The sequence below is a fragment of the Maniola jurtina genome, chromosome 18, assembly GCF_905333055.1.
Source record: "Maniola jurtina chromosome 18, ilManJurt1.1, whole genome shotgun sequence".
Lineage (NCBI taxonomy): Eukaryota > Metazoa > Arthropoda > Insecta > Lepidoptera > Nymphalidae > Maniola > Maniola jurtina.
Window position 1 is genome coordinate 1,885,506 of NC_060046.1, and position 22,136 is coordinate 1,907,641.

General features: G+C 38.2%; 2 protein-coding genes across 6 annotated transcripts in view; both read left to right on the forward strand.

Annotated features, from left to right (window-relative positions):
• The first annotated feature begins 759 nt into the window (after positions 1-759).
• Positions 760-22,136, forward strand: part of LOC123874318 (trypsin-1-like) — a 40,266-nt gene continuing 18,889 nt past the window's right edge. Inside the window, exons 1-15 of one of the 4 annotated variants that reach the window (XM_045919573.1) lie at positions 760-952; positions 2,820-2,878; positions 2,970-3,005; positions 3,463-3,592; positions 3,682-3,744; positions 10,537-10,595; positions 10,929-10,967; positions 11,459-11,588; positions 12,175-12,237; positions 12,580-12,671; positions 13,142-13,321; positions 13,903-14,122; positions 14,603-14,766; positions 15,092-15,273; positions 22,040-22,050. In XM_045919573.1, the coding sequence (XP_045775529.1) occupies positions 910-952; positions 2,820-2,878; positions 2,970-3,005; positions 3,463-3,592; positions 3,682-3,744; positions 10,537-10,595; positions 10,929-10,967; positions 11,459-11,588; positions 12,175-12,237; positions 12,580-12,671; positions 13,142-13,321; positions 13,903-14,122; positions 14,603-14,766; positions 15,092-15,273; positions 22,040-22,043 (1,464 nt within the window). In that variant the 5' untranslated portion in view covers positions 760-909 and the 3' untranslated portion in view covers positions 22,044-22,050. Of the gene's footprint in view, positions 953-2,819; positions 2,879-2,969; positions 3,006-3,462; positions 3,593-3,681; positions 3,745-3,938; positions 4,028-4,118; positions 4,299-4,780; positions 5,001-5,133; positions 5,298-7,659; positions 8,263-10,086; positions 10,292-10,536; positions 10,596-10,928; positions 10,968-11,458; positions 11,589-12,174; positions 12,238-12,579; positions 12,672-13,141; positions 13,322-13,902; positions 14,123-14,602; positions 14,767-15,091; positions 15,405-22,039; positions 22,051-22,136 lie in introns of those variants that run through there. The other 3 variants (XM_045919576.1, XM_045919575.1, XM_045919574.1) reach the window with 3 other exon arrangements.
• On the forward strand, positions 16,752-21,931 carry LOC123874326 (serine protease Hayan-like). 2 transcript variants are annotated; one of them, XM_045919595.1, is made up of 9 exons: positions 16,752-17,233; positions 17,313-17,353; positions 17,838-17,943; positions 18,847-18,909; positions 19,116-19,189; positions 19,635-19,814; positions 20,564-20,771; positions 21,014-21,180; positions 21,702-21,931. In XM_045919595.1, the coding sequence occupies exons 1-9, from the start codon at positions 17,200-17,202 to the stop codon at positions 21,927-21,929; spliced, it is 1,101 nt and encodes a 366-aa protein (XP_045775551.1). In that variant the 5' UTR covers positions 16,752-17,199; the 3' UTR covers positions 21,930-21,931. The 2 variants fall into 2 exon arrangements, with proteins under 2 accessions (XP_045775551.1, XP_045775552.1); XM_045919596.1 differs by having other exon boundaries at positions 16,754-17,229.

Genomic DNA, 22,136 nt, shown 5'->3' on the forward strand with positions numbered 1-22,136 from the left:
TACGAGTATATCCATGCAAACAATCAGGCCGACCCGTTGTTCCATTGCAGCGTGATTGAAGGACAAACCAACAAACCAACAAACAAACACACTTTCGCATTTATAATATGGGTAGTGATAATAGGGGTAGGTAATGATTAACTGGTTGATCATGCTCATTCAAGTGTGTTGATTTTCTGCGTGCGTTTGGGAGTTCCCATCTCAAGGAAAGGTGAACAGTTTATCACAAGTCACATAAATTTTACAGTAGGTAAGTACTTAATTTGCGGACTGGTTGTTTTACACGCTTGTAACAGACGGAGCATTTTGACGTGCGTGTACATCGCTCGTATAAGAAATATGTATATCTAAAAAATCGGTCAAAGTCGGACTCGCACACGAACGTGAACGGTTCCGTATCATCGTACAAAAAACCACTTTTTAATTTTTAGGGTTCCGTACCTTAAAAGGAAAACGGAACCCTTATCGGATCACTTTGTTGTCTGTCTAATTATCTGTCTGTCCGTCTGTCCGTCTGTCGTGTATATCAAGAAAACCTATAGGTTACTTTCCGTTGACCTAGAATCATGAAATTTGGCAGGTAGGTAGGTCTTGTAGCATAAGTAGGTAAAGGAAGAAATCCGAAGACCGTGAATTTGTGATTCCATTCCAAATAAAAATTGTCTTAAATATATTTTTTATTCCTGTATAAGTTAAAATTTTACATGCGTTTAAAAAACGCTTTATATGGATCAGTCTTAACAAACAAAAATCAGTCAGTGTTTGTGAAATTGTTACTAGTCTCTCACAGCTCCTCAGATGCCTGACATGGTTTTCAACAAATCTCACTAGAACCGGCTTTCGCAAAAGTATTCCGGTTTATTTATAACGTTCTCGAATTGAAGTTTACATAAGTGCAAAGTTCAAAGGATGTGGTTTAAAAGGATATTATGTGTTTTGTTATTTATCTTAGGTAATTTAGTGTTATTTTATAATATTATGAGTTTAAAGAATATTGTTTTTAGGGTACCGTAATCCAAAAAGAAAAACAGAATCCTTATAGAATCACTTTGTTGTCTGTCTGTCTATCTGTCTGTCCGTCTGTCGTCTCTGTCAAGAAAACCTATAGGGTACCTACTTAACGTTGACCTAAAATAATACGGATGAACTTAGAAATTAAGAGTTTCTTATCTGTTTCCCTTATCAGTTTCTAGTTTCTACCCGGCATCGAATCATACCATATATTTTTTATGCTTACTAGTTTTAAAATTTTAAGTCCTTGACTGCGATTTCATTGAATGTTACTCAAGTGATTATGGTGTTTATGATAAAAGAGGGAAGGAACCTGGAGGGATATGATAACCTCTAAATGGAAATCGTATAATCACTAGTAAAAATATCTATTTTATTAATGTTAAATAATATACAGGGTGTTTGGTAATTAGTATATAAAGACGACACGTACCCATGCTACTTTGATCTCATAAATACAATGCTGAAGTAGAATGACGAAACAAAACTATAAAAATTTCCATACAAAATTTAACAAAAAAAATTATGTCAAAGTTTTCATGATCCTAACGTGCCCTAACTCACTGAGATTGTTGGCCATCTTTAGACAGGCCGAGGCCAACGATCTCAGTGAGTTAAGCCACGCTAGGGCCATGAAAACTCGGACATAAAAAAAATTAAAATTTTGTATGGAAATTTTTATAATTTTATTTCGTCATTTTACTTCAGCATTGTATTTATCAGATCAAAGTAGCAAGGGTACGTGTCGTCTTTATATACTAATTACCAAACACCCTGTATATGCGTACGAGTACACATAAGATTGTAAGAAGACCGTTATCAGAAACTACTCTTTACATAAAGTCGCGAACTGATATTAAATACAAGTGAATACAAATAATAATAAAACAACCATATTGCAAGCATTTGTAAATAAGATAGGCCATACTTATAAGTCTATATCTATAACTTCTTGCTGCTCAGGCAAGTACTGGGTATTGAAAAGAATATAATTATTAATAATAGTTAATATAATTAGACTTTAGGTAGGTACACGCTTTGAATAGGTAGCTCATATAGGCTCATTACGAGTAGTTATAGGTAAATATCACATTACACTATAATATTATAAAGGCGAAAGTTTGTATGTGTGTGTGTGTGTGTGTATGTTTGTTACTCCTTCACGCAAAAACCACTGGACGGATTTGACTGAAATTCGGAATGGAGATAGATAATATCCTGGATTAGCACATAGGCTACTTTTATCCCGGAAAATCAAAGAGTTCCCACGGGATTTCGAAAAACCTAAATCCACGTGGACGAAGTCGCGGGCATCGGCTAGTAGATCATATACTATACTAGCTGAAACCCGCGACTTCGTTCGCGTGGATGTAGGTTTTTTAAATTCCCGTGGGAACTCTTTAATTTTCCGGGATAAAAAGTAGCCTATGTGCTAATCCAGGGTATAACCTATCTCCATTCTAAATTTCAGCCCAATCCGTCCAGTAGTTTTTGCGTGAAAGAGTAACAAACATACACACACACACACACACACACACACACACACACACACACACACACACACACACACATACACACACACACACACACACACACATACAAACTTTCTCCTTTATAATATTAGTGTGATTTTCCTTTCGCAATATAAGTTGGCAACTAAAAGTACAAAGTAGGTACTTCCTGATAGTCAACGGCCTTCTTACATCAGAAGTGGGATTTTCACTTGAAAAAACCTCACTAATTCTCCGATTTAGAATAAATCCGCAATTTTGCGGATTCATTCTTTAAATAAATATTTTTATTTGCAGTCACAAACATACAGACAGAACCACATTCACAGTTAAATATATCGTCGCGAATGAAACGGGTATGTATCTAATCAACTATTAAGTTACTTTTCACCACTAGACTATTACCGCTTTTAATAAATAACACAAAACTATATTGTAATTTTTCAGCAAGAAAAACCATGGATTTGGGGTGAAGTGAAAACAGTAAGTGCCTAACGCTGTTCAGATACTATGCACATTAACAGGGCTCTCTCCGTCACTCGTTTCATACAATCGTAGTTCCAATTTCATTTGAATATTAAGCAACCAAAGTCCATGAAATTTTGCAGACATATTCTAGAAACTAATATCTGTGTCTGTGGTGTTTTAGATTTTTCTAAAAATATGTAGTTTTAAAATTACAGGGACTCAAAGATTTGTATGAATTTTTTTAAAACCGCGTAACTTTGAAACCGAATATTTTAACAGAAATCTGGAAAACCACAGACATAGATATTAGTTTCTAAAATATGTCTGCAAAATTTCATGGACTTTGGTTGCTTAATATTCAAATGAAATTGGAACTATGTTTGTATGAAATGAGTGACGGAGAGAGCCCTCTTAACTCTTATGTCTTGTTCAATTTGTGGGTCATCTCACTGATCACCCTTATAATTCACAGAATAAAAGCGGCCTTGGGTCTGGGCATACGACAGTGAGACCTACTACTAAGAACAGACACAACCCGTGCGACCCCTATGACCCGCCGAAGCCAGATTTTAGGTCACCAGGCCGTAGGATAAGCCAAACAAGTTAGTAGGTAGTTTACCAATAGGGTATAGTTCCATATCTCAGTGGCTAATGATATAATAAGGTATTCTAATCGTCATTTATATTCCAGAATGTTTAGAATACATCTGGGAGAGAAAAAATAGAGACGATCAAAACGACAGGAGCAAGGAATGTAAGTGCATATTACCTACCGTTAACTGCAAAAAATATTTATTGAGTCAGAGTTTTAGTTTGGGCTTACATTTATTATTATTATTATTAAGTCTTATATTTAAGTTAAGGCTTATATTAAGTCCATCAACTGCATTTTACAGTGCGTTTGCAATTTAAACGCATAAAAAAACATTAAAAAAATGTTTTTTACAGGCATGGAACACCTGAGAAATACAGGATTTCGTAAAGTTCAGTTTACTATAGGTGGAAGAAACGCTCTGCCAGGAGAATTCCCCCATATGGTAAATATTTAGAGATATAATTAATATGTCTTCGATTTTGTCGCTTCTGGCTTGACCAATTTGAATGCGGATTTTATACCTGTTTACTAAGGGCGCTCTTGGATGGAGAGCGGTAGCAGGCACGTGGGTATTCAAGTGTGGAGCCAGCCTCATCAGCTCCAAGTTCCTGCTGACTGCGGCGCACTGCTCCAAAGCCACTCCGCTGGATACCAACATTGTTAGCGTAGATCCAGAAATCGTTAGACTTGGGGACAAGAATATTATAGATACGGTAAGCTTTTTTAATTTACCATTAATACCATTTTAATATAAAAGTACGTTGGAACTGGTGTGCCATACAAAATGACAGTTATTTTTTGTGCCGATTCGAACCGAACGTAGGTACCGGGAATTAAAATCGTTTTTGTGTCAATTAATGGTCCTCGAATTGATACTATGTTGTTCCGAGCAAATAAGTTTTAAGTACTAATAAAATAATTATGGTACATCCGTGGTTTCGAGTACGTTCACGTGACGCTCACTGCTATCACAGCGCCAAAGTGGCGAAAATAATGTTGCATCCATGTAAAATTGCTTCAAAAATAGGTCGGTAACTGCAAGACCAGCATAAATTTGTAGAGGATAGTGCCTGTAGGCAAAGACACCAATCGCCGTATTTTGATGACAACGGAAAGACGATTGCAAATAATATGAATGAAGAACTTGGGTCACCATTTTTCGCCCTTTTCCAATTCTTTTAATTTTTAATTGCAGTGGTCCCGTGGCCTTAATCCGATAGATGCAAAAATTCTGCGAATCATCGTGCACCCAGAATACAAAGCGCCCAAGAAATACTATGATATAGCGATAATAGAACTAGAGGAAGAAAGGTTCTTTACAAGCAACGTGCAGCCTGCTTGCCTGTGGAGCGAGTTTGATACCAGCAAACTTGGAACTTCTGCTACTTTGACAGGATGGGGCGTTATCGAGACTGGTAAATAACTGTTCTGACTCTTAAAGAGAGAAAATACTTGCCAAATCTTTATATTCTAGATAAAAAAATAAGTAAAGAATGTACCATATGCGATTGGTTGATGATGATGATTTTTCTTTGGTCTGTTAAACAGCAAGAAGACTAACATCCCCAACACTGCAAGCTGCGGTGGTGGACATCATCGACTCAGAGCTGTGCAACAATTTGCTGAAGCAGTCGTGCAACCGGCAGTGGTGCGGGATACAGGAGCATCAGATATGCGCTGGGAAGTTGGCTGGAGGTGTGGATGCTTGTCAGGTAGGAACCCAGGGTCTAGATACTACATATTATGCCTCCATATTCAAAACTGTGCAACAATTTGCTGAAGCAGTCGTGCAACTGGCAGTGGTGCGGGATACAGGAGCATCAGATATGCGCTGGGAAGTTGGCTGGAGGTGTGGATGCTTGTCAGGTAGGAACCCAGGGTCTAGATACTACATATTATGCCTCCATATTCAAAACTGTGCAACAATTTGCTGAAGCAGTCGTGCAACCGGCAGTGGTGCGGGATACAGGAGCATCAGATATTCGCTGGGAAGTTGGCTGGAGGTGTGGATGCTTGTCAGGTAGGAACCCAGGGCCTAGATACTACATATTATGCCTCCATATTCAAAACTGTGCAACAATTTGCTGAAGCAGTCGTGCAACCGGCAGTGGTGCGGGATACAGGAGCATCAGATATTCGCTGGGAAGTTGGCTGGAGGTGTGGATGCTTGTCAGGTAGGAACCCAGGGCCTAGATACTACATATTATGCCTCCATATTCAAAACTGTGCAACAATTTGCTGAAGCAGTCGTGCAACCGGCAGTGGTGCGGGATACAGTGGCATCAGATATTCGCTGGGAAGTTGGCTGGAGGTGTGGATGCTTGTTAGGTAAGAAGTAGGAATCCAGGGCTAATATACTTTTTTAACCGTTTTTGACGAAATTTGGTAGAAATAGCTTGTATCCCAGGGAAGATCATAGACTACTTTTTGCTCCAGAAAATCAAAGAGTTCCCACGAGATTCTAAAAAAGTCATAATCTACGATTTGAAGTCGCGGCCATGATATATTTGATACAGGTATAGCTTGCACACTGGAGACGGGCAAAGGATAAAATTTCATTTTTATCCTAGAAAATCAAAGAGGTCCCACCGCTCGCACGGGATTTTAAAAACTAAATCCACGCGGAGGAAGCCGCGATTTATTGTCTACTAATATCATAAAATGTGAAAAGGATGTCTCTCACTCAATCATTTTACAACTAGACCGCGATATGCCCGCGACTTCGTACGCGTGGATTTAGATTTTAAAAAATCCCGTAGGAACTCTTTGATTTGCCTGGATAAAAAGTAGCCTATGTTACTCTGCGTCCTTTCAAGTATCTATATGCTAAAAATCAAGTTGATTGGTTGCTTAGTCAGGGCGAACAAATCCCGTGGGAACTATATTGATTTCCCAGGACAAAAGTAGCCTATTCGTAATAGCCCGTCCCCGGGATACAACGTGTTTTCTCTACCACGTAAAAACATTTAAATGGATGATCTTTTAAAAATCCCGAGGGATCACCAGGATTTAGGAATGCAATTCCTTACAGCATCACGGTTGAGGAGTTGGGTCCTCGAGGTCAACGACAAAGTCTTTACTTGGTATAGATACCTTTAATATCAATCATCAATTTATAACCGACAGTTTCTAAATCCCATCAGTTTGGTGGTCAGGTCCCCTGCAGCATTAGGATTGAGGAGTTAGAATCCAATTTTTTTATGAAACAATGTCGCAAAGCTCTTCTATCGATTAAAAAAAAAATTACGCAAATCGGTTCAGAAATCTCGGAGTTTTCGGTGTACATAGGTAAAAAAACACAACTCCCTTTTTGAAAGTCGGTTAAAAAGTAGCCTATGTTACGCCCTGGTCAATCTACTTGTATGTGAAAATCCCGTCAAAATCAGTTCAGCCGTTCCAAAGATTAGCCTTTTCAAACAGACAGACAGACAGACAGACAGACAAAATTTTTAAAAATGTGTGATTCAGTTATGGTATCGTTCAAATAACCCTATGAGCTTAGTATGAGGTAGCTATTTCGAAATTACAGACAGACACTCCAATTTTATTTATTAGTACCTATAGAAGTATAGATTTGACTGAAAGGAATGAAAGTAGCTCGTAATATACTCGTACCTACCTTCCTTAACTTAGCGCATATTCTACTTAACTGTATATCCCGAAAAGATTTTCTATGGAATTTTTAAAAACCTATACTCACGTGTACTAAGTATAATATATTTAAATAAGTATTAAGTAAGTATATGTTTCTTTCACACGAAAGCGTGTGAAATTCAAAAATTATAATCGAGAACAAATCCAACCAACAAGGAACCATAATTACAAACTATGTCTATCGCTTAATAAATACATCCCATTAAAAGAGAAAATATACTGCGATATTACTTAATGCAGCGCCACCTGTTGAGCTTTATGGAAATTAAAATATTAAAATTTGGATTAAAATATCATAACTAGTAGGAAAAAATGCGTAACCTTGCCGCATGACAGCTACAAGCGCTAAGTATTTAGTATGATAGACAACTTAAAATTAAAAAACTCCACAATATAATAACATAATTATGTTTCATACAGGGAGATTCAGGAGGGCCTTTGCAAGTGAAAATAAACCTGCCGTATTCTCGCGAGGGCTCCATGCACTTCGTGATCGGCGTCACGTCGTTCGGGATAGGATGCGCGCGCCCCAACCTGCCCGGCGTCTACACCAGGGTCTCGAGCTTCGTGGACTGGATCGAGGGCATTGTATGGCCTGATAGCTAAATTAGTTCAAGTAAATTCGTTGTTCTTTGGAAGACGGGCAGGTCGTTGTTTGGGATGCAACGTGTGCAGACATGGTGCAGACACTTTAGCCGCATTCCACATTCAGGCGACCTCCTCTGTGGCGAGTGCAGCGGCCACCAGCGCCGAACGGCCCAAGAGGCGCAAATATGAAAACGATGAGAGCTTCATATTTGTACCTTTTGGCGTGGAGACCTTGGGGCCATGGGGCCCGGGGGCTCGAGCTCTTTTTGAGGAAATTTCGAAAAGGGTTATCGAGTCAACCGGGGACCCTAGAGCTGGCAGCTACCTTGGGCAAAGAATTAGTTTGGCCATCCAAAGGGGTAATGCTGTCAGCATCTTGGGTAAAATACCTCGCTGCGGTGGTCTCGATGAGGTTTTAGATTTAATTTAAATCATTTTGGGTTTTGAATTAATTTTTTTAAATATTTTTAGTTTTAATTGAGATTTAAGTTTATTTTATAAAAAAAACTCTTATGTGATGTCAATAAAAACATTAAATATATTTTGTTTTCTTATTTTGAAGTCATCTACCTACTTTACTTTGATTTTTTAAACTCTGTTAAACTATTAATCACCAACCTTATTATCACTACCCATCACTCATCATCATCATCACTAATCATCATCATCGTGATTAACCCATTGCCAGCCCACTACTGAGCTGACTGAGGGCTTAAAGCCTACTTATTCTCAGAATGAGAAGGGTTTAGGCCCTAGTTTGTCACACTGGCTCAGTGTGGATTTATCAGTCTTCACACATCTTTCAGAACATTATTGAGAACTCTCAAGCATGCAGGTTTCCTCACCATGCGATGTTTTCCTTCGCCGTTTAAGCAAGTGATATTTAATTGCTTAAAATCTTAGACTATTACAAAACCTACCCATTCAATAAATGCGAAAGTATGTTTGTTTGTTGGCTTGTTAGTTTATCTTTCTACCATGCCGCAACGGATCAACGGATCGATGTGATTTTTTGCATGGGTATATACTATATACTATATAGTTATACTCGTATACCTGGAGAGTGACATAGGCTGCTTTTTATTCCGGATCAAAGAGTTCGCACGGGATTTTAAATACCTAAATCCACGTGGACGAAGTCGCGGGCATCAGTAATTATTAATATATTTTATCATTACATATCAAAGCTAATATACTACACTAGCCGATGCCCGCGACTTCGCCCGCGTGGTTTTAGGTTTTTCGAAATCCCGTGGGAACTCTTTGATTTTCCGGGATAAAAAGTAACCTATGTGCTAATCCAGGATATTATCTATCTCCATTCCAAATTTCAGCCAAATCCGTCTAGTAGTTTTTGCGTGAAGGAGTAACAAACATACACACACACACACACACACATACAAACTTTCGCCTTTATAATATTAGTGTGATAAGATATCATTGTGTAATAGTGATTCATTTTGTGCAGTGTATGTCATTTGCATAAATAAATAATGAATTATTGACAAGTTGATCATGAGCATTCAAGCGCGGTAATTTTCTATGTCGGGAGTTCCCATCTCAAGGCAAGGCGAGCAGTAATTCATCACACGTCACGCAATGTATGCGGAACTGGTTTTCTTATACGCCTATAACAGACTGAGCGTTCTGACGCGTGCATATTATATACCAGCGAAATGGCCACAAGCCGTTAGTTAGCCAACTCCCTTAGACAAATGACAGTTAAAATGACAACTCAATTAGACTATGTATTTCAATAAACAAATCTACTAATATCATAGAATACCGAGCATCTGATAAAATTTTAAAATATTACCCAACAGAGCCTAAGTGCCCGGCTTACGGCCGGATTAGAACCAGTGAATTCCTTACATTTTTTAAATTTCCAATATACGTTACCAATTCACTGCAATCTCACTTGGTGATAAGTATAAGAAGTTATCTATAACATAGAAGAATGCTCTGTTAATCTGGCAGTAGTATATTCATCTTTTAACGGTTTCTACATGGCATTATACTGGAATGCTTAACCAAATAGCGGCATGACCTTATACCTATTGTAACTCTTATTGAATGGTGGTTAAGTTTTAAGTTGGTCGCGATATACATCCAGAGCAATCCTTCTTTTATCTTCAAACTCTGCGACATGACCCGCGGCTACGGCTAGCGAAAAAAAGCTAATTACGTAATAACCTATAATAGAAATTAGAATTTGTACATGCGTTTAAAAAAAGCTTAGTGTGAATCAGCTTTAACAAACAAAAATCAGTCAGTATATGCGAAATTGTTATTAGTCTCTCACAGCTCCTCAGATCCTTGACATGGTCTTCAACGAGTCTCACTAGAATATAGAAATATTCCGGTCTAGATATTTATAATGTTCTCGTATTGAACTTTACACAAAGTGCAAAAGTTTCAAGAATGTCGCATAAAAGGATATTATGTGTTTTGTTATTTACACTAGGTAATGTAGTGCTATTTTATATGAGTGAAAGTGAAAACTGTATTTGTTTATTACCCGACTACGGCAAAGCCAAAAGGAAGGGTTACTATTTTAGCAGTCTATGTATGTATGTATGTAGGTTTTTATTTTTGTGTGTCCACCGTAGCGCCTAAACTACTGAGTCGATATTGATGAATGAGGTGTCAATCAATTCGGTCACGGTTTCGCGGATAGGTATAAAGTTTAATAAATATTTTTATTTGCAGTATTAAACATACAAACAGAAGCTACCGTGCAGTTAAATATATCGTCACGAATAAAACGGGTATGTATAAACATCAAGTTATTTTTAGAGTTCTTCTCTTTACCTGGTTTGCCGGCGTATGTCCGACTAGTTTTGGAGCCGTCTGGTTTCTTAGGTTATGTGTTTATATTGTAAACACATAATACGATTATTAATATCAATTTGTTATTTGTATGAAAGCCCACAAAAATTAGAAAGCCTGCTACGCTGGCCACCCTCGGCACAAGTAGGCCAAGTTTCCCGTTCACGTTCGCCGAGTGCATTGGGCTCATTTTTGTACTTGACTAAAAATGTAGTGATACTAGGTATACATAAATTATTTGTTTATTGAGTATAAAACATTATTCTTTTCAGCAAGAAAAACCGTGGGTTTGGGGGGAAGAAAAACCTAAAGTAAGTGCCTAAATCTTTTCTCTATTACCTGTACCTAATTATCTCATAATAAACATAGGGGTGGCTTTATTCTAAAAAAAATCAATGCTAATTATCATAAAATTGTTATACCTACTTAATTACTCTTAGTATAGTTCTTTCTCAGTAAAATTATCCTTAAATACTCGGTAGGAGTGAAAGAGGGTTTGTAGGATGTTACGTGGTGGTGGTGATATCGCTCGCTTGGTTGCTTGCTTTTCCTGCATGTGTAGTAGTGGGAGGGCGAGCTGTGCATAGCGTATGCTCTACGGATTATAGAAATCAAGATTGTTATTCCTTGTTAGTTTGTCTGTTGCAAGAGACATAAGAAGCGCATTTTTTTGTATAAAAAGTTGAATTTAGTAACAGAGCCTTTCGTAGAAATCCGTATAGTTAGCGTCAACCTATGCCTACGTCTCTTACAGCTCTTTTTCAATTTGTGGGTCGTCTCATGAACCTCCTTTATTTAACAGAATAAGTCGAGCCTTGGGTCTGAGCATACGACAGTGGAACCTGCTACTAAGAGCAGTCACAATCCGTGCGACCCCTATGACCCGCCAAAGCCAGATTTTAGGTCACCAGGCCGCAGGATAAGCCAAATAAGTTAGTAGCTCATCAGCAGGCCTATTCACTTTCTTAGACTAAAATCTATACCTGCAGTGTATTTTGATTTTGCTCAAGATACTGTTTAAGACGAGATAGACATAAATCTGTCTCTTTTTAACTGAAACGCAAGTCTGAGCAAAATTAAAGTAGCTCTATAGATCTAAGCCTGAGTCTTTTCGTTGACAATGCGCCTTTGTCATAATTCGGTTGCGGGTAATAACCTCTGACTTTTCGGTGTTATGGAGTTTTAAGAAATTAAATATCACTTGCCTTAACGATAAACATCGGAGGAAACTTGTATGTCTGAGGGTTCTCCACAATGATCTCAAAAGTGTGTGAGGTCTAGCCTTTCTCTTTCTTAAGGAGATCCGTGCTCTGTAGTAGGTCGGCAATGGGTGGATGCTGATGATGATGGGGTTCGACTTGAATGCGTGGAAACGGTTAATCTCAATTACAAAAACTTCGTATATTCGGCTTGTAAGCTTTAAACCGTCAGGGAAGGTATCGAAAATAAATGTTATGTTATGGTTAACTAAGAACAGAGACTGTTAAAGTATTAACTAATCTGTCATTTATTTTCCAGAATGTTTTGAATACATCTGGGAGAGAAAAAATAGAGACGATCAAAACGACAGAAACAATGAATGTAAGTACTTACTCCATAAGAAGTATCTCCTGAAAAAAGCATATTATAACTCAATCGAAGGTTATGATTAAAGGATCGTGGATTTGACTTGCAGTTGTTGTTCGTGGATTTGACGTCCAGCAATGGCGGGACCGCAATTGCTTTTTCTCCCAAAATTTTGCTCGGAAATTGGTTTTAAAAACTGGCATTATTACGGTCCTCGTTGAGTGTAGCTAACACCTCCTCCTTTTAAAATGACTTCAGTATAAAATCGCCTCGTTCTTCCAATAGTACCCGGCCGTTAATTGCATGTTTTCCGTTTTTGCGTTTTTAAAAATATTTGTTTTTATTTTTATTTTACAGGCTTGGAATACGAACTTAAGCAGAAAGGACCGAATAGGCCACACTTTGCCATAGGTGGAAGGGACGCATTGCCGGGAGAATTTCCGCATATGGTAAACTTAAGGCTAATGATATATCTCGCGGAATTCCGCTACAATGTGACATATTCACCCTCATATCGGCGCGGACAAAACGCAGAAGAAAAATTCTGCACGAGTTTTTGTGCTACATTTCCCTGATCTTGAACAAGAAACTTAAGTCTGTACTAACGAAAGCTGAAGTGGCTCTAGCGTTTTTGAAACCTGCAAGACCACATACTATATCAAAAATATAAACTTGAGAGCATAATGTTATCAAAGGTTAGTGAAGTCTACCTGAGCCAGTCTTACTGGCCTACTAAGTCACTGAGCCAGTGTGGCCTAAATCCCAGTAGTGGGCCGGCGATGGGATGAATCATGATGATGATAAAATTAGAAGTTAGAAATATTTACAACTAAATTACAAACCTACTAAGATATAAGTAACAGATCCACAGAAAGAGTTTGCAGTTGTAAATTTTTAAATTTTTAAATTGTATATTTAGGGCGCTCTTGGATGGAAAGCGGTATCAGGCACGTGGGTATTCAAGTGTGGAGCCAGCCTCATCAGCTCCAAGTTCCTGCTGACTGCGGCGCACTGCTCCAAAGCCACTCCGCTGGATACCAACATTGTTAGCGTCGATCCAGAAATCGTTAGACTTGGGGACAAAAACATTATAGATACGGTAAGCTTTTTAGCAACCGGTGTCATACAACGCGTGAGTTAAAACAGCAGCCCGAGCACAAGCACTGTGACACATCTCTTTCGAGGCATTTGCAAAGTTTTTTCGATGAAAAAGCCGTGAGAAAGCCGCGAGGAAGCTCCAAGAAAGTGTTGCCTTGCTCCATAACGTTATAATACAATTCCTGTAAAAGACTACTTTAGGAGCTGTTTATGTGATATCCTGTAGCCCAAGCGCAACTAGTGCAAAAATGTTTTACTGGCAGCTTTTGCATCGACAAAGCGTCTAAAAAGCTACTCTGTTCTCTTCTTTGCCCTGACTATTTCTTTGGTTCAGAGAGAAGTTTTACAGTAAAAGTAGATCAAATGGTGATTATCTTTTGTATGAAAACATATTAAATATAGCAGACTGATTTTCTCATATAATAATTTTATTTCTTTAGGAACAAAAACAAATTATAAATCTGTGTAAAGGACTTCTATATAGTTCTGAGTAAACTTGCAGTGTTGTACTTTTACACTCTTTTAATATTCATAGTATTTATCAGATCTTATCTCAGTTTGTTTTCAAATTCCGCTTTGCAGTGGTCCAACGGTCTTAATCCGATAGACGCGAAGATTCTGAAAATCATTGTTCACCCGAAATACAAAGCGCCCAAGAAGTACTACGATATAGCGTTAATAGAACTAGAAGAAGAAAGGTTCTTTACAAGCAACGTGCAGCCTGCTTGTCTGTGGAGTGAGTTTGATACCAGCAAACTAGGAACTTCTGCTACTTTGACAGGATGGGGTGTTATCGAGACTGGTATGAATAAAATTTTCTAATAATAATTGCTCGAAAATTAGTTCATTATTTAAAAAAATCAATCAGCTCTTTTCGGTACGAAACAAAATACCTGCCACGAAGTGCCAATAGGTTCGAAAAACCAATAGACGTTGAGGTCCCAAGGCGCTAGAATGGACACCTCGCACCAGAAAGCGCAGTGTTGGCAGACCTCGCATAAACAGTTGACATCAAACGAGACGCTGAGAGTTCGCTGGATTCAGACAGTGCAAGACCGTGGCGTGTGAAAGTTTCTACAAGAGACGGACGGACGGTCTAATGAACATATTATAGTTTTGCAGTCCGCCTTGCGACATGTCGCCCAATTTAATGAACCCTAAACTCCTAATCACAATCGTACTGTATTAACCGTAATAATCTTGGTAATTCAAGCCTTCTCATTCTGAGGGGAGCCGGCGATAGGATGATGAATATTATTTTGGTATAATTTTGGTTATACAGCAAGAAGGCTAACATCCCCAACACTGCAAGCTGCGGTGGTGGACATCATCGACTCAGAGCTGTGCAACAATTTGCTGAAGCAGTCGTGCAACCGGCAGTGGTGCGGGATACAGGAGCATCAGATATGCGCCGGAAAGTTGGCTGGAGGTGTGGATGCTTGTCAGGTAGGAACCCAGGGCATTATGCCTACTTATATACTTTAAAAATTCATTTCTAAAGGAAAGCTTAGAACCGGAACTATTTCCCTAAATAATTATTTCTTTATTCCTAAAAAATTAAGAAAGATTTGGAAAAACTAAATTGCATTGTTATTTAAAATTTTAAAATATTATTTCATGCCTAAAAAATTACTTCTCACAATGTTCTCACGCGTCATTTACTAGTAGGAAAACACCTTGCCGCTTGACAGCTGCAAGCGCTTAGTAATACTATAGACGTCTTAAAATTAAGAGTCTCCACAATATAATAACATAATTATGTTTCGTACAGGGAGATTCAGGAGGGCCCTTGCAAGTGAAAATAAATCTGCCGTATTCTCGCGAGGGCTCCATGCACTTCGTGATCGGCGTCACGTCGTTCGGGATAGGATGCGCGCGCCCCAACCTGCCCGGCGTCTACACCAGGGTCTCGAGCTTCGTGGACTGGATCGAGGGCATTGTGTGGCCTGATATCTGATGAAATTAAATGAAATGGATATTTACTTTCATGAAGTCCTAGCCCCTAAACTATATAGGAGAGCCCGTATGATAAGGGCCAGTTCCTTCCTTCCTTGTCTTAACTTGAATAAAAATAATAGAGCGTGTTTTGTTTTTCTTATTAAACTACATCACTAAACATATATTAAATGCGAAAGTGTGTTTGTTTGTTGGTTTGTCCTTCAATCACGTCGCAACGGAGCAACGGAGCAACGGATTTTTTGCATGGGTATAGTTGAAGACTTAGAGAGTGACATGGGCTACTTTTTATCCCGAAAAATCAAAGAGTTCCAACGGGAAACCTAAATCTACCCAGTCGAAGTTGTGAGCATCCGCTAGTCTATATATAACAGTAAGGAAGTTTGTTACTATCTCTTCTTATATTGTGTCTTTATTAAGATTTGTTGAATATAAACTCGGTCAGCCGCTCGAGCCGAAAAGTCCTGAGTGGAGACCGAGTAACTAGTGGGGCGTCCTTCAGCACAATGAACTGACGATTTTAAGAGGATGGCGGGAGGTGTCTGGTTGAGGATAGCTGAGTTGAGGACTGGATGTGGTGGGAAGGCCTATGTTCAACAGTGGACGTCCTTGGGCTAATAATATAAGGATGATGATGACGAAACTTGGTTAAACAATTAGATTTTTATTTAGCTTTTCACCATTTTATAAACTTCGTTATTAAATATGTGATACAAGAAGCTAACGACTCCAAAGACTACATGAAAGCGGAGGCTTACTTCATTTTCATCTCAACTTATCGCTGACTCACTACTGATCTCCTCAATGGGCAGAAAGTAGTCATTGCACTGCCGGTAACAATGATTAACTATTTTATTTATTATTTGTTTTAAAATTGACTTTTGTCTATACTAATCTATACTAATAAATAAAATTGGAGTGTCTGTCTGTAATTTCGAAATAACTACCACATATTAAGGTCATATGGTAATTTGAACGATACCATAACTGAATCACACGTTTTTAAAATTTTTGTCTATCTGTCTGTCTGTCTGTCTGTCTGTTTGAAAAGGCTAATCTTTGGAACGGCTGAACCGATTTTGACGGGATTTTCACAGACAAGTAGAGGATTGACCAGGGTGTAACATAGGCTACTTTTTTAACCAACTTTCAAAAAGGGAGTTGTGTTTTTCTACCTATGTACACCGAAATCTCTGAGATTTCTGAACCGATTTGCGTAATTTTTTTTTTAATCGATAGAGGAACTTTGCGACATTGTTTCATAAAAAATTTTGATTCCAATTCCTCAATCCTGATGCTGCAGGAGATCTGACCAATCCACGCGGGCGAAGCTGCGGGCATCAGCTAGTTTAAAATAAGTTAAGTCGAGATGAGAAAAATCAGGGAAAAATAAATGCTCTAGTTATGTTCTATTAAAACTTGTCATATTTTACTTAAGTTGTAAACTAGTAGGTAAATAAAATAAATTGTAGATTAATGTTCCTTGAAATGTGTGTTGTTTTGGTGCGTATTATTAATAGTACCTATTATGTTATGCACAGAATTAATTGCGTTCTATGATTTGATGGACGTGTAATAATGTCACCATGTGACCTGAGTCGTTGTTTATAGTGTAATTATGTGTTCTGTTTTATCAGTTTATACTTAAGTTATTATAATACCTGTTTATCAAGATGAAAGTTTATCTATATGAAAAAAGTGACCGTTTTATTTCTTAGTAAATAAAAATAAATGACCGCCTGTTTTAATTTTTCCAACATAGACACTGTCTATATTGTGAAAGTGTAAATAAAAAATTCTATACGGTAATTTTTGACATAGCAGTTTCCAAATGACAAACGGACTTGTTTAAAACTATGTATGATAGTGATTACCTACTGATTAGTAACTTTTTATCTTAATTAAAACATAAATATAATAATTATGGAGTTGGGGTTAAATTTGCTTGTTTATGTCAGTGAGTATTGTTTTTAATAATAATAAAAAATAGTTTATTGGTACACAGTATGCAGATAATTTTGGTATAAAATTTACAGATCTAATTTCGAGCGCCTGTTTAGCAAAATATAATAAAGGTGTAAGTATCAGTTCCGAGATTCTAAGCTTTTATCATCATCATCATTATTATTATTATTAAGTATCAACCCAGCGCCGGCTCACTACAGAGCACGGGTTTCCTCTCAATATGAAAAGGGCATAGTCTACCACGCTGGCCAAGTGTAAAATGGAAGACTTCATGTTTGAGAAAATTGTGGAGAACTTTCAGGCAAACAGATTTCCTCACGATGTTTTCTTCTTCTTCGTTAAAAAAAAATTATATTTAATTGCTTAAAACGCACATAACTCCGAAAAATTAAAGAAAGAGTACTCGGGATCCGACCCCTGAACTCCTGAATAGGAGGCGGCGGTTATAACCACTAGGCTATCAAGGCTCAATTCGAATTTGCTCTTCAAAATTTTAGAATACAGTAATTATACTTATTAAAATTTAAAATATGTTGTACTGCCTATTATAGTATTATGATTAGGTACTGAAGATGATTATTATTTGGGCTTTACAGCATATTTATAATAATGTCTACGTCACATTCCCGGACGATCCCTGCGATAATGCGACGATAGAAATGCCAGATTTTACTGCAAGAAGACGTCGAATAAGCGAAGTCAGTAAGTACAAAATATTACGTGGCTTAGTATAACCACATTTTCCTCTGTGTTATAACTTCAACATCCATGTCAAAATACAATTAGTAACCTTTTTAACCCCTGACCCAAAAAGAGGGGTGTTATAAGTTTGACGTGTGTATCTGTGTATCTGTCTGTGGCATCGTAGCTCCTAAACTAATGAACCGATTTTAATTTAGTTTTTTTTGGTTTAAAAGGTGGCTTGATCGAGAGTGTTCTTAGCTATAATCCAAGGAAATCGGTTCAGCCGTTTGAAAGTTATCGGCTCTTTTCTAGTTACTGTAACCTTCACTTGTCGGGGGTGTTATAAATTTTTAATTTACACTTGAAAAGTTAATCTTTTCAAGCTTTAACTGCTGAACCGATCCTGAAGACAGATAAAGGATGATTTTTAGGGTTCCGTACCTGAAAGGTGCCAACGGGATCCTATTACTAAGACTCCGCTGTCCATCCGTCCGACCGTCTCTCTGTCAGCGGGCTCCTGAACCGTAATAGGTAGAGAGTTAAATTTTTTACAGAATGTGTATTTCTATTGCCACTATAACAACCTATAGTAAAAATTCATTAGGGCAGCCATAAAAATTAAAAAAAAATTAAAAGTGTTATTTCTTGTACGATGGTACAAAACCCTTCGTGTGCAAATCCGACTCGCACTTAACCGGTTTTTATTCTGGAAAGGAGTTCCCACGAGATTTACCTCGTTCCTCAGCGCTTTCCATACAAACGGAGTTTAGTTCTCATGACTATACAAAAAGCTAAGTAGCACTGTGGTAATTGCGGCCGAAGTCTGCCAACACAGTAGGTAAGACATTTCAAACTTTTAGAAGCTATAAAGGAAATATGTGATGCACTTTTTGTACTAGAATATAATTTGGATGTTTTCAGAATGCCTTGAATACGTTTGGCGAATAAGATATGAACAAGGAAAAGATATTAGAAGAACACAATGTAAGTTTATTACTATTATTGAAATATACGTCACTAAAACGGAAAATATCTTTGTCCCACGGGAAAACAGAAAATCTTAAAATGACAAAATTCCCATACTGGATAAAGTTGCGGGCAACAGGACGTTCATAAATCAATAGATAAAATAATATTAATTGTACGATATATAGGTACGTGTAATATATTTCAGTTGCAATATATTTCAGGTGAAAAAGAAGAAACCGACAGGACACCAATTTTAGGAGGAAGCGATGTGTCCTATGGGGAATACCCACATATGGTGAGTTAAGGCTAGAATTTGCTTGTAAAACTTTTGTTTACTAAAAAAATAATTTGGGTTACTTAGGCGGTGATCGTTTTATCGGTTTTGGCTATAAAGTTTTTTTTTTCAAATTAAAGATGTATACGTGAATCAAGTGACAAAAATAACGAACTTGTTTACCAGGTTACAGTCTAGTGGAGTTTTTTAAATTGCGTTTTAGGTTTCCGTATCTCCAAAGAATAAAAGGAACCCTTATCGTTTCTGTCTGTCTGTCAAGGGAATCAAAACCTATAGGGTACTTCCCATTGACCTAGAATCATGAAAGGCAAGGAATATATAATAATAATATATGATAAGACCGCCTTTTTGTACCTATATTTTAAGTTTTCTTTTTGTAAACTGTCATTTGTGTTTTGTGGTGCAATAAAGTATATACATACATACATACATTACATGTGCGTAGGGCGCTCTTGGCTGGAAGGCAAAGGTTGGGACGTGGATCTTCAAGTGCGGCAGCTCTCTGATAAGTGAGAGGTTCGTGTTGACCGCGGCACATTGCTCCTGCGTGCCGAGCACCGACAAGACCGTCACCGAGTTAGAACCCAAGATCGTGAGACTTGGCTGCAAGAATATTATGGACGTTGTGAGTATCAGTTTAAGTCTTTAGTCAGTGTGTTCTACCTGTGATGCAGTGGCGTGTAGCTCAGAGAGGTGTAAAGGCACTGCTTAGCCAAGAAATAGTTACCCTAGTTGAAATAGCTCAATACTCATTATCCTTTAGGTATGTTTTGCCCGTAAGTATGGTACCTACCTACCTAACTACCTGGCTTTAAACCCTGTCTACGCCACTGCTGTGATGACGTATGGAACTGAAACGTGGACACTGATACTCGGTCTGAATAGAGTCTAGTCGGTCTGATATATAATAATTGAGATATTCGTGTTGACCCACATTGCGCCGTCGTCACTTTCAACGAGTTAGGACTCAAGATCGTGATACTTGGCTGCAAGAATATTATGGATGGACGTTGTAAGTATCCGTTACCTGTGATGACGTATGAAACTGAAACGTGAACACTATGACAGTCCACCTCAAATCAAAATCTCAAAGTCCGTCTGTGTGTTGTGGAGTGTGCTAATGTTGGGTGTAGGTATCTCTGAGGGACGGAATCCATACCGTGGAAATCCGTAGCGTAGGAGAACTAAAGTAATTAACATAGCTCAACGAATCAGCTAGCTGAAGTGGCAGCGGGCATCCCATATCTGTCGCAGAAGCAGTGGCCGCTGAGGCAGACTTGTTCTACTGTAGAGATCGTGTAGCTTCTGTTAAGTTTATAGGAGCAGCGGTTAATATGTCAATAGATCATCGATCACCTATTTTATTTTTCAAAGGATAAAGGGGAGCCAGCATATGACGTGAACATCCGTAGATTTATAAGCCACCACCGGTATAAACCTCCCCGCCAGTACTACGACATAGCGTTAGTTGAACTGGAACAAGAGGTGTCGTTCCGTTGGAATGTGCACCCAGCCTGCTTACGGAATCAGTTTGCTAACCCTGAGGAAGGAACTGTAACCGGTTGGGGAGTCATTGAAACGGGTAAGCTGTTGTACAAATATTATGGGAGATGGGTAGCACTGGTCAAAAGACCAGAATGATTTAACGTTAATCGTCTGTTGTTAACACATTTTACACGATTGCCCAAAGAAAGAGTTTGAATAATTGTATTCAATGTGTGATTTTCTTTATTCCACCATAAAAAGCATATAGTCACTATCTTATCACAGATTCATTATGGCAAAATTTGGAAGGACACGGTTTACAGCGAATTTGTTTTTCAGCAAGCCTCACCTCTTCTCCGGAGTTACAAAAAGCTGATATAAGAATAATAGAGTCAGATGACTGCGACGAGATGCTGCAGTTGAAGCGGAGTCAGCGCAAGTGGTGGGGCATTGTGTGGCACCAACTATGCGCCGGCGACTCCGCTGGCCGCATCGACACTTGTAGGGTAAGCCTTAGCTGATATAAGCATGGATGATAGAGTCAGATGTGACAAATGTGCAAGTGATGTGGTATCCTGTGGCATTAGCTAAGCTGTTGCGTCAACACTAATTGTAGGTTAAGCGTAACGCCTGAGTGCCTGCTCTTTTGTTAATACTTGTTTATATATTTTTTCATGATAGAAGCATATAATTTTTCTATTATCCAAACTAGATTAATTTGGAAAAATATCAATGTTAAATTTTGAGTTTGTATAAGAAATTTTTAATGAAAAATGTAAAATAAAAACGGTACAAATGTCTCCTACAACAGAGAAGATTTCTGGCCAACTAGCAGTGGAACATATTGATGATATGAGTAGAGCTGGCGTCTTTGAACTTGCGCAGCAGGTGATTTATCGATATGAAGCTAGACGGTCGAAGTACATCTAGGTATACAAACAATGTACTCATGCACAGGCACATCCGCTCTAATGTCATCCAGAGGTCTTTTTACTTGACAGCATCTTTAACTTTTGAACACTTTCAGGGCGATTCAGGCGGTCCCTTGCAGACCCTGGTCCCACTACGACACTCAAGTCCTTTCATCAAATGGAAGCTACACCAGATAGTGGGAGTCACGTCGTTTGGCTTCGGCTGCGCGCGTCCCAACACCCCCAGCATTTATACCAGGGTGGCCAGCTTTGCCACGTGGATTGAGAATATAGTTTGGCCATCGAACAGGACTATTGGAAATAGGATGTTGTTTAATACTTAGCTGAATTGAGCGTCTGAACTATCATTACCAGCTAGCCTAATTCAATAACTAAGTTAACTTAATGAATTGTATAAGTAGTTACTTAATATTATACTTTTACTATATACAACCTAATTTAAATTACTTGATAATTTACTTGTGCTATAAGACGATTCTAGGTCAACGGGAAGTAAGTACCCTATAGGTTTTCTTGACAGACCGGACAGA